Source organism: Camelus ferus, chromosome 8 (assembly GCF_009834535.1).
Source record: "Camelus ferus isolate YT-003-E chromosome 8, BCGSAC_Cfer_1.0, whole genome shotgun sequence".
Lineage (NCBI taxonomy): Eukaryota > Metazoa > Chordata > Mammalia > Artiodactyla > Camelidae > Camelus > Camelus ferus.
Window position 1 is genome coordinate 67,987,201 of NC_045703.1, and position 12,686 is coordinate 67,999,886.

A 12,686-nucleotide genomic window follows, 5' to 3' on the forward strand; every position below is an offset into this window, starting at 1 on the left:
TTGCGGGAAAGAGAGTAAGTTGGAGCATCTTGGTGGAATACGAGCTTCCAGGGGAAGTTGGACATCGGTGATTTTTAATGTTTTCACAAATTCAGATTTGAAAAGGATGTGTTTCAGTACTTAATAATATATTTATAGGGACAGCCCTGTCGGTCCCTGTCTGAGATTATATAGCAGACTTAATTTCAGAGAATTACAGGCGTTTATCACCTGCGATTTGGAGCTGTTCTTATCCCAGCTAGCTGTATAATTCCAGACAGAGGAGGCAGGCAGAGACACCGCTATGGAGGAGTCAGAAATGACTGTTTTAAGACAAATTTAGGACCGTATTCAGGACGACAAGTGTAGCATAGCATTAGAGAGAAGGTCCTTTTGGGGCGTGGCCAGTGAAGCGGTCCAGCGTCTTCACTTAGGGTGCAGGTAACACAGGGCTGCATCTGGTTCCTCGCAGGAAGAAATGTACATCTTCATGGAGTACTGTGACGAGGGGACCCTGGAAGAGGTGTCGCGGCTGGGGCTGCAGGAGCACGTCATCAGGTTGTACTCTAAGCAGATCGCCATCGCCATCAATGTCCTCCATGAGCACGGCATCGTTCACCGGGACATTAAAGGTACTCTGCACTCACCGCCCTGCCAGAGAGGCGTCTGGCGCCCAGCACGCAGCACCTGCTCCCAGGATGCTTGTTCCCACCCCACACATCCTTTCTCCACTTCCAGTATCCTTCCATGAAGAGCCCAGCATTAAGAAACTGTACAGAACGCACGTCTCCGTCTCTGAGTGTCTGAGTTGGCTCTTCCTGTTCAGCACGGCGTTTAGCCAAGTCTGTTTCCCCAAAATGGTATTTGCTGTCTTATAGGCCAGTCTGGCCTGCCCTGTGTATTTACCAGACATTTGCGAGCAGAGCGGCCTTTCTTCTGTGTTAGGAGCTTCGTGTATTTACGTATGACCGTTGTGAGCATATAAGTGACAGTGAGTCGGAAATCATGACTCGCAGCTGAGCCTGGGGAGGCAAGGAGAGGGGTTATTTACGCCACCCTCAGTGGAGAGTTCTGCTAAAGATCTGGTCACATGGATTGATTACAAGTGCTTTTCCTTTCTTGTGAGGGGAAGAGCCCTGCTTCTGCCTCAGAACTGTCCCTCTTACATTTGCCTTAACTGCACATGCCCTGACCCTTGTATTTGGGTGTGTTGGGGATAATTAGAGCAGCAGATTCATTTTGTCTCTAGCTGGCCCTAGACTGAAGGGTTCCATCCTGTCCCGTCATCTGAGGCCACACTAAACAGGTTCACTCCAGAATCAGCCTCACTCCTGACCAGGCATCACTCACAGGGGCTGGGTTGCACCAGAACCTGCCTTGCTGGCTGTTGGAGTAACTGCTCTCTCCGCAGCTCACCCTGGATCCCAGCGCACACCAGCCTTGTTGCCCGCCTGCCACTCCACCACATTGTTCGCATCTGGGATTATTCTGGGCATTTGCTAAATTGGCTCTTGGTCAGGCCAGGGCATTCCCCATTTCTGGTTGTTCTGACTCCTGAAATGGGACCTTCACGTCATTGGCTGTGGCTGTAAAGAGAATCCTTGAGAGCCCCTGAGTCCAGGCCGTCCACGTGCGGGCTTCGGATAGTCTGCGTAGCTCAGCATGGCTAGGGGTGTACGTGTGTGCGCTAGCTCCAGAACCGCGGAGTTAGCACCACGTCATCCCCCATGGGGACCACCTGCACTGGGGGCACTCGGGCTCTGAGAGTGAGCAGACTCCAGCTCACGCATGGCTGGTGGTCTAACGTGGCTGGCTCTGTACTGCTTTTGGACGGAGCTACTGTCGGACACATAGTGCTGAGCTGTGTGGCTCAGTTGGAGGGATAACGTCCTGTAGCCTTCGGGAGAAGGCAGAGCCGCCCTGAGGGATGAGCAGTAACCCAGAGTCCAGCTGGAGGACACATTAGGCATGTACACTGCTTGTTGAGTGTGAGACAGTCATGGAACGGTCTTCGCGGTCACAGTCTGAAGTAGACCTAGTGACGGCCTCAGACACGACTCTGCAGCGCACAGTGCGTGCCCCGCTCCCGTGTGCCTGCTGCTGCCTGGAACAGGCTCTGCTGACCATGCAGAGCTCTGGTTTTCAGGGGCTGCCGGCATGGGCATCTGTATTTTTTTGTAGTTTCTTTTTAGGTATCTCCCTGGGCTTTTAATGTTAGAATTTATGCATGTTTCAGTTCAGAATTTATTTGTCAAAGCTGTATGCACTGATAGTAAAATTTCTTTGCTTTATATTAACATTTGTGAATAAGGCTTAAAATCTTTCTATGATTACACTCTGCAAGGAAAGTTTTATAAGCCTTTATAAAGTTTAGGTTACCATGGCAACTTTAAAGTGCCTGCATCGTGTTTCAGAGGCTAAGGCTGCTTGTTCCTTGTTAGGTGCCAACATCTTCCTTACCTCATCTGGACTGATCAAACTGGGAGATTTCGGATGCTCAGTAAAGCTTAAAAACAACGCACAGACCATGCCTGGTGAAGTGAACAGCACTCTGGGGACAGCAGGTGGGTCTGGCTGGACTTGTTTTTGCGCCGGGCTCATCCAGTGTGCTCGGTACCCAGACTTTCCCTTCTCTCTGCTCTGCCGACGTGGAGAGCAGGCCAGGGCTTCCAGCCGTGTGAAGGAGGGCCCGTGCCTGAAAGTGCCCGTCAGGTGGCGGGATCAAATTTCTCCCTGAAGTTAGATGAGGGGGAAAGGCCTCTTTTTCTTCCCAGAAAAAACCTGTTATTCACATTGGGCTTATTGATAACTATTCTAGTTGAAACAATACTATATTTAAATTGTGATGATTTGTTTTTACTGTTTAGGAACATGACATAAAATTTTATATCTTCTTTTATGGGTTAAATTTCATATTTTCATTGTGCATACAATTTGTCTGAAGTTTTGCACAGATAGTCTTTTAGAAAATAATTTGGCTCCTAAAATGTCCATTCAAGAAATCGATTTGAAGTATTTATTTTCAAGTTTTGATATTTTTTATTATGCAATTCAGAGAAGGTTCCCCCAGACAGATCATCAGTAGTTTCTTCCCTGTGGAATATTAGACGTGTTAATGTGGTGTTTGGCTCTGTTAATGCACGGCGCTGTACTCACAACCCCTTCTTAACCACTGTGCTGGTGACTTTTAAAGCATACATGGCCCCAGAAGTGATCACTCGTGCCAAAGGAGAAGGCCACGGGCGCGCAGCCGACATCTGGAGCCTGGGGTGTGTCATCATAGAGATGGTGACTGGCAAGGTAAGCCGGGCCCGCACCTGGGGGACAGGCCGAGCAGGGACTTCACGTCGGCAGGGCGGTGGTTGTGCTGTTACTGTCATTATGAACACTGGGCACATTCCCTGCTGATTAGAGAACATGACCTGCCAAAGGTACAATAAGTTAGGGCAAGCGACAGACTAGGAACCAAATATTTGTCAGATGTATGACTTAGAGAACTCTTCAGGGGAACGGCAAAATAAAAGCATAAAGCTCTAATTAAAACACAGAGAAGGAAGCAGCTACAGAAAGAAACATGAAGTTGAGAACTTACGTCCATACAGAGTGGCCGTGCCTGCCTATGTCAGCTTTACTCATAATTGCCACAAGTTGGAAGCAACCAGGATATCTTTCAAGAGGTAAATGGATAAACTGTGGTAATCCACATGATGGAATGTTATGCAGCAACAAAAAGAAATTGGGCCATGAAACCACACGGAGGAACCTTAAGAGCATACTGCTTAGTGAAAGAAGGCAATCTAAAAACACCACGTGCCGTATGACTCCCAAGGACACGACATTCCAGAAGAGGCGAAACAATAAAGGCAGAAAAGGATAAGTGGTTGCCAGGGGCTCTGGGAGTGGGAGGAAGGACAGACAGGTAGAACACAAGGATTTTTAGGGCAGTGAAACTGTTGTGCGTGACACAGTATCTGAGAATTCTGAAAATGGATCTTCTGATGAAGACACTGCTATTGAACAATTATACAAACGTATAAAGGCACAGTGCGTGTGCGAGCATGGCACTACTTAAAAAGCAGGGGTGTTAGAAACTTCCTAAGTATTATTGGTAGGAAATTAAATTTCCATCCAGCTACACCTTACAGCTGCTGAAAAGAGTAAGTGCTGAATGAATGTTAGCTGGTGTTATTTCTGCTAGTGTGAATACAGAAAAGGAGCCCGCGGTGCTTGCTATCTCAGTTAACCCATACATCAGGAACAGAGCCAGTTCTCACACTGAGGAGGACGTACCGAATGACTGAGCGCTGGTGCACAAAGGAGAACGCCACACAGACCCAGCTCTTGCCCCCGTGATCAGCTTTGCACTAAAGGAATTTGATGCTGATCATTGAACAAGGCAGCATATTAAACCTTCCTGTAAAGATAACTGTTGAATTTTGTTTTATTGACATTTTAATATTATTTTATGTATTTCATTTGTTCATTTGCATAATGATGGCATCTAGATAATGCTGGACTAGTAGGACATTCAAATGGGGCAGGCAGACTCTGCCCCTCGCCTAGTTTTGTAAATGAAGTTTTATTGGCACATGGTCTGGCCTGTGCTGCTTTCACGCTGCAGTGGGGGAACTGAATCGTGACAGAGACCGGACAGCCTGCAAACCTAAAATACTGACCGTTTGGCCCTTTAAGTAAAAGTTTGCCAGCCCCGATGTGTGTTAATATTGAGATGCCCAAAGACATTGGGCAGTTGCCTTTTTCTGTGGCCATGTAACATTAAAACCTGGTTTTCTTTCTGTTTTAGAGACCTTGGCATGAATATGAACACAACTTTCAGATCATGTACAAAGTGGGGATGGGGCATAAGCCTCCAATCCCTGAGAGATTAAGCCCGGAAGGAAAGGACTTCCTGTCTCACTGCCTGGAAAGCGAGCCGCGGAGGCGGTGGACGGCCAGCCAGCTCCTGGACCACTCCTTCGTCAAGGTCTGGCAGGCTGCTGTACAGTCCTCTCCGTGTTTGAGTATTTTGCATCTGGCACTTAAGGAAATCTGGAAACTTAGAACATCTGTATCTGAAATGGGAAGGAACTAAATGTCTTATGCCAGGAAATTTGTATCTGTTTTTCCTTCTGGAAAATGCTCCTGAGGTTCTCCTCCTTGCTCCATTTCAGTGGTCTGAGGTGCACTGGGGACTGTTAAATGGGATTTTAAATGGGACTGGATGAAGGATGTGGTTTTTCCTCTTGAGAGTGTGCAGTCTACCTGAGGACAGGGTCAGTAATGACTCATCTCTACCGAGAGCGGCCGCAGGTCAGTCATGACCGAGCATGCGGCAGAGCTGTGGTCATGGTATGATCCTGTGTCACAGGGTCACTGAGAAGAGGAATTTAATCCAGCCAGGTAGTCCCAGCTGTTCCTTTCTTTAGAATGAGGTACTTGAGCTGTTTGGGAGGGTTTAGCCATGTCAGGAAACACAGAGGAATGTGGCAGTCAGAGTGGAAGAGACATGGACAGGTGCACCACTGAGAGGGGACAGCGGTCAAGGAAGTGTGTCCAGGTCAGTACTGACGGAGCACAGGTTGTGGCAAATGGCGACAGGTAAGGCTGGGAAAGGAAGCAGGAACCACGTGAAGGGATTTCAGCTTCACTGTAAGCATCGCATGATTAAACTGTGTTTTAGGACAGTCACCCTGGAGGCAAGAGACTAGTTGGAAGCTGCTGATACAGCTAATGGGTTGGGAGTGGGAGGTCAGGGATGAGTTATCAGGGATAACGTAGGAGTTAAGATGGCCATGAGTGAGTAACTGGATGTGAGAGGTGAGCGCCAGGGAGGAGTCCGGGCGGCTCCCGGGCATCACCAGCTTCTCAGATTTCATTCACCAAGACAGGTCGAAGGCAGCTGGTTGAGGGTTGGGTCAGGGAGATGATGGTTTCCTCTTAGGCAGATTAAGTTTGAGGTGTATTTGGAACATCTGCCTGGGGATTTCAGACAGGCATTTGAATATTTGGGGCTGGCACTCGAAAGAATTGGGGTGGGATACAGACTTGGGAGACACAAGCATTGCTGGGGAGAGTATTTAGAGGAGAAATGGAATGAGAATGGAGCCCTAAAGAAGACGTGTAAAGGGCCCAATTTATAGTGACTTGATATGGTACAGATACATTCTTAAGAACGCTTTCAGTAGGCAGTCCCTGGAGCAGTCGCTCAGCACTGGCGTTCACTGGACTCGGCCTCCCCGCTGGCTGGCACGGTGCGGGGGCATCAGGGTGCATGGGTGGTGACTTACCTGTGAGGCCGCGTGAATGGGGCTCAGCTCAGCTCTCTCCTGCTTCCTCGCAGGTTTGCACAGATGAAGAATGAAGCTCATCAGTCTGTGGCCTAGTGGTGTGTGTACTCGGAAAATTCTCTAATCACTACTGTATGTAATATTTACATGAAGACTGTGCTGGGAAGAGGTGTAAGCCTTTTTAACCTTCCAAGACTGAAGACTGCACAGGTGACGAGCGTCACTCCTCCTGCTGCTCCTGTTTGTTCGTTGTGGCACGGACCCTCCTGAGCGATGGTGTCCACGAGGTAGAGAAGCTGCGTGTTAAGTGCCATTACTACTGTACACGGACCGTCGCCTCTGTCACCTCCGTGTCTCGGGGGACTGAGAATCGTGACATCAGAGTAGTATTTTTGACCTTTCTAGGTTCAGAAGCAGTTGTAGTGTTATCAGGCGTCCTGGGCCTTGTTAATCCCCTGTTTGTTGAGTGCACTGACTGTGAAACCTGACCTTTTGTTGTTGTTGGCAAGCCGCGGGTTTGTTATGCAAAAGGCTGATTAATGAAATTTAAGAAAAAGGTTCTTTTTTCAATAAATGGTTTATTTTAGGAAAGCTCAGTTATATTGTCTTTTAATGGTTATCAGCTTCAGAGCCAGCACATTATCTGATACTCCTGTGTCCTCAGCAGAAGGGGTGAGTCCCGTGTCTGAAGATGGGCACTGGGCTAGGAGTGCCTTCAGGGTCGAGAATCTCCTCACTGAAAAGTGGAAGTCAGAAATGAAACAACACTAAGGCCCCTTGAAAGTTGTGCGTATTAACCACAAGCTTATAACAGGTGGAAGGTTAAGCCTTGTTAGCACATGTTGGGGCTCCATTTATTTTTAAACCGAGATGTGTAGGTGCCTGGTCAGTGTAAATACTGCTGAATAATCTCTGGACAGGAAAGCATCTTTTTCAGAATGTCAATGTTTCAGCAGTGAGTTTTCTAAAATAGCCCAAATTATGTCATTGCTGGTGTCCTTTTATTATTATTATTATTTTGCTATTAAATTTTTTAAAAGATCGACCTTACAGCTTCCTGAAATCTTTTTAGGGCATACGTGACTCACTCCTTACACGCAGCAGGTGACCCTGAGCAGGTAATTGCCCAGACAGGCTCTGCTTTCTCCTTCTCTCCAGGGGAGCGGGTCCCCTCAGCATGGAAATAATGTCCAGAGAAAGAGGGCATCACAGAAGGATTTGTACAGGTACTTAGAAATTTTTTAAATTCAACTTTTTAAACAACTTTTTGAGGTATAATTTACATAGTATTTAAAGCACACAGTTCAGTGATTTTTAGTGTAGTTGTATGGTTGTACAGCCATCATCATAATCCCTCTTAGACAATTCTCTTACCCCCAGAAGAAACCTCCCGTCCATTTGCAGTCACCCCCCTCCTTACCCCCAGCCTCAGGCAGTCACTACGTCACTTACAGTCTCTATAGATTTGCCTATTGTGGACTTTTAATATAAACAGAATTTTACAATATGTGGCCTTTTGTGTCTGCTTCCTTGCTTAGCATGATAATTCTGAGGTTTGTGCATGTTGTAGCGTGTGTTCCTGCTTCATTTTCTTATTGCTGAATACTGCTCCATCGTAAGGCTAGGCCGCGTGTTTCACTGATTCATCTACTAGTTCCACTTTGGTTATCATGAATGCCCCTGCTCTGAACGTTTACATACAAGTCTTTGTAGGGACCTGTACATTTTCCTTTCTCTTGGATGTGGAACTGCTGGCTCACGTGGTAAATCCACGTTCAGTTTTTTAAGAAATTCTCAAACTGTTTCCAAAGTGGCTGCACTGTCTTCCGTTCCCAGCCAGCAACACATGAGGGTTTTAGCTTCTCCGTGCCCTCGCCGACACTTGATACGATACTGTCTTTTGTTTTCGTAAAAGCCATTCTAGTGTATGTGAAGGGGTATCTTGCTGAGGATGGCAAGTATTTCTTGTGCTTGTTGGCCATTCACATACATTTTCTGGTGAGATGGCCTGTTTGAATCTTTTGCCTATTTTTAAATTGGGTTGTTTGTCTTCTTACTGAGTCGTGAGAGGTTTTTATACATTCTGGATACAGGTCCTTCACTGGATATATGATTCGCAAATGTTTTTCCTCCCATTTTTTGGCTTATCTTTGCACATTCTTAATGGTTTCTTTTGAAGTGTGGAAGGTTTAATTTTGAAGTCTGGTTTATGCGCTGTTGATACCGTATCTAAGAAACCGTGACCTGCCTCAAGGTCATGAAGATCTACACCTGTGTTCTCTCCCAAGTCTTGTAGTTTTAGCTCTGTCATGTATTTTTAATGTTTGTATATCATATCAGATAAGGGGCCAAGTTCATCCTTTTGCACGTAGATATTTATCAGCCCCAGCATCCATTTGTTAAAAAGACTGTTCGCTCTCCACTGAATTGTCTTGGCATCCTTGTTGAAATCAGTTGACCGTAAACCTAGGGGTTCCTTTCTGGACTCTCAGTTCCAGTCCATTGAGCTCGGTAGCTGCTGTCTTATATAGAACCACAGTCTTGAATAATGTAGCTTTGTAGCAGATTTTGAAGTTGAGAAGTGTGAGCTCTTCAGCTTCGTTCTCCGTTTTCAAGATTGTTTTGGCTATCCTGGGTCATTTGTATTCCCCTATGAGTTTTAGGATCAGCTTGTCAGTTTCTGTCTCTCCCACACAGCCCCTTCCTCCCAAAAAATCAACTGGGATTTTGATAGACTGCACTGTACCTGCAGAACAGCATGGCAAGTATTGTTACCGTAACAATATTAAGTTTCTCCATTTATGATACAGGATATCTGTTTATTTGGAACTTTAATTTCTCTCAGCAGGACTTTGTAATTTTCAGTGTACAATTCTTGAACTTAAGTTTATTTCTGAATATTTTACTTTTCATGCTGTCGTAGATTAAAGTATTTTCTTAGTTTCATTTCAGATTGTTATTGCTCGTATCTGTCAGTACAGTTGGTTTTTGTACATTGATCTTTTATTCACTGGACGTGTTTAATAGCTGTAGTAGTTGCTTTGTAGATTCCATAGAATTCTCTGCATATAAAATCATGTCCCCAAAGGTAAAGACAGTGTTTCTTCCTCCTTTATAATCTGGATGCCTTATATTTCTTTTTCTTGCCTGATTGCACTGGCTAGATCCTCCATCCAGGATGGTGCTGAATAAGCACTGGTGAGAATAACGTTCTCACGGTTTTGACCTGAAGTGGCAACATTCATTATTTCACTGTCAGGTTATGACACGTGTTAATTGTAGGGTTTTTTGTAAAGGCCCTTTATCTGGTTGAAGATGTTTCCTTCTATTCCTGGTTTATTGAGAGTTCTAATCATGATTAGTTGTTCAATTTTGTCAAATGTTCTTTCTGCACCTCTTGAGGTGATCGTACGGTTTTTGTCCTTTGTAAGTATATAGTGTATTATATCAGTTGATTTTTGGATATTAAACCAATCTTACATGGCTGAGGTAAGTTCTAGGTGATCATTGTTCATAATACTTTCTAAGTATTGCTGTTGCTGTATTTAGTTGTAATGTTTTGTTGAGGACTTTTGCTTCTATATCCATGAGGGATATTTCTGTGGAGTTTTCATTTTTTGTGATGTCTGTCTTTGGTATCAGGGTAATGCTGGCCTCACATAATGAGTCATGAAGTTTTCTTCCTCTTCTCTCAGAGACTATGAAGATTTGGTATTATTTACCAGACTTCCTCTCCTCAGCATATACTCAGCAACGTTTGGTAGAATTCACTAGTGAAACCAGCTGTGCCTGGGTTTCTCTTTGTGGGAATTAATTACTAATTCAACCTCTTTACTTGTTATAGGTTTATTCAGGTTTTCTAGTCTCCTTTAGTCAGTTTTAGTAATTTTTGTCTTTCTAGGAAGCTGTCCATTTTAGCTGAGTGGTCTGATTTGTTGACATGCAGCTGTTGATAGTATCTCTTTATAATACTTTTAAGTTCTGTAAGGTCAGTAGTGATGTCTACTCTTTTATTCCTGATTTTAGTATTTATGTTTTCTTACTCTTTTTCTTGGCTAAAAGTTTATCCCGTTTTGTTGATCTTTTCAAAGAATCAATTCTGATTTCATTAATATTCTCTATTGTTTTTCTGGTGTCCATTTCTTTTTTTTCCCCTCACACTAATCTTTATTATTTCCTTCCTTCACATGCTTTGGGTTTAATTTGCTTTTTTTTTTTTTTTAAGTTTCTTAAGAGAGAAGATGGTGAAGGCAAGAATTATTGTAAAAATAATCTACTAGGCCATATAGTTACAAATAGAGCATATATCTTGAACATATTGTAAAAATAGTTTCTCAATAATGTAAAAGCAGAGGGTAGATTTTCTTTTTTCTTCTAAAATAGCAGCCTCAACAACTGACACTATGTTCTTTAGAATGAAGGCAGCAAACCTTTTGTGTGAAGGACCAGAGACTGACTATTCTTGGCTTTGCAGGCACTAGGACCTTGGCTGCAGCTGTTTAATCTGCTGTTGTGGCATGAAAGCAGCCGTGGGAGCACGTGCGGGAGTGGGTGTGGCTCTGTTCCAATAAAATTTTGTTAACAGAACAAGCAGCAGGTGGGTCTTAGTTTGCTAAACCCTACCCTGGAGCATTAAGCAAAATTAAGAAATGGCATTTTCTTAGGCCAGTAGAACTTACACAAAAGAGTATTATCTCTCAAAGGTAATGTGTAATGCCGCCGTATTCATATGTTTACATGCTGCTATGAAAAGGTGAGTTATACTCTTACCAGGTCAAAACTGAGGGCCGGTGGCTGTGAGATAACAGGGCTGGCTCTCGTGGGCTCGTTTACACAGAGGTGCTGACAGCAGCTCCAGGAGGGGTTTGAGCTGGCTGCTCCGGAATGCATTTCTTACACATACGGGAGTGTGGGTCTGGCCCTTGAAGCATGCCCTTTTTCCCCTAATAAGCGGGGGATCGCACATTTTCCCAAAATCAGTGACCTTGTTCCTGCTGTCGTGTTGAAGCAGGTAACTCCCTTCTTAGTTGCTGTGTCTAAAGTCACTGCCTTGCAAATCACTGATTTAATGGTGCGATGGAGACCGCCATGCGGCTTGGGACGCCTGTCAGCTTCACCCTCCCCGCAGCCCAGCAGCCCCACATCCCCAGCCGCATCCTGATTGAACATCAGAAGGGTCCCCTGTCTCCCACCCTGGGGTGGGTCCTCTAGGCACATGCTCCAGCGGTCTGCCATTTCGTCACATCACTTTTTCTTTTCTTGAGTCAACTAATATAAGTTCTAGAAGCACAGTTCTTTTCACATATCGTGAGGTGACTTTTTTCTCAGTCCATTCAAATCATTCCTGCTTGAGAGTGACTTCTTCCAAACACGTGTGCAGCTTCCGTGGTTTCCTGCCACCGTCCAGAGGAAGTAATATTATCCAGCAACCCTAACTTCATATTCGTATCACTTACCTCCTTAAAATTCAAAAGCACCCAGATGCCAGAAATTTCAGAACTCTCTAGTCAGTCCAGTGTGTGAAATAAGGTTGTGTTTAAAAAAATATTAAAGGTAAAAACTGAGTCTTGCTCAATGAAAGGCTTCACTAACACAGCCCTAAGAGAGGTTTCCTAGATACTCAAAAAGATCTGAGTGGGCGCTTACTACTTTTTAATGAATTCACCGCCTTAATATCAGAATATCAGAATATCAGAATAGGACAGCCTGTGGGCACCGAGGAACGCCGAGCTTGGGTCCGCTCATCCTTTACTAGAGGAAAACTTGGCTTTTTTCACTGGTAACTCTGAAATTCAAAGTTTTGACTGATTTTATTATGGACTCATTGGGCTTGAGAAAGGTTTGTATTTTCACTTTAATCAAAAGACAACTGAAATTCAGCTATTAAAACCTCTAAACTGGGGTCCCTTCATTCAGTCTGTCCCGGCTGCGTGTGCACCATGACAGTGCCAGAGGTGGTCCAGGTGCCCATCCCTGCCCCCCAAGAGGGAACACTCTTAAGGAGACACACACTAGCTGTTGAGGTGAAGTTCTGAATTCTGCTGTTCCTGACCAGAATAATGGTAATTTCAAACAGTTGAATCTCATAAACAGATACCAGTTGGTGTCAAATGTGAATGGTCTGGAACGTCACAGATCAAGAGAACAGGAGGAGGATGTGCTTAGTCCTCTCCCCTCCTCCCGAGTTTATGCCCCGTTCTCTGCAATGCCACTGCCGCAGGACAGGAAGCCTCAGGGCATCTGAGGTGCTTGGTTCTCTTTTACATTCTTGGAAGCTCTGGAAACACTCAAACTCAGGCCAGGGATGCAGGAATGTGATTTGCTGTAGGCGAGCCTCAGAGCTTGCCTTTAGTGGATGGTCCGTGCTCGGGTAACTTGGCGAGGACTGAGCCCCCAGGCCTTCTGTGCCCGGTGGTTTCA

The 12,686-nt window shown here is 45.0% G+C and overlaps 1 protein-coding gene across 3 annotated transcripts in view; it reads left to right on the plus strand.

Annotated features, from left to right (window-relative positions):
* MAP3K4 (mitogen-activated protein kinase kinase kinase 4) overlaps window positions 1-7,307 on the plus strand; it is a 103,358-nt gene extending 96,051 nt beyond the window's left edge. Inside the window, exons 23-27 of one of the 3 annotated variants that reach the window (XM_032485298.1) lie at window positions 452-611; window positions 2,421-2,543; window positions 3,173-3,279; window positions 4,784-4,963; window positions 6,320-7,307. In XM_032485298.1, the coding sequence (XP_032341189.1) occupies window positions 452-611; window positions 2,421-2,543; window positions 3,173-3,279; window positions 4,784-4,963; window positions 6,320-6,340 (591 nt within the window). In that variant the 3' untranslated portion in view covers window positions 6,341-7,307. Of the gene's footprint in view, window positions 1-451; window positions 612-2,420; window positions 2,544-3,172; window positions 3,280-4,783; window positions 4,964-6,319 lie in introns of those variants that run through there. The other 2 variants (XM_032485299.1, XM_032485300.1) reach the window with 2 other exon arrangements.
* Window positions 7,308-12,686: the final 5,379 nt, after the last annotated feature.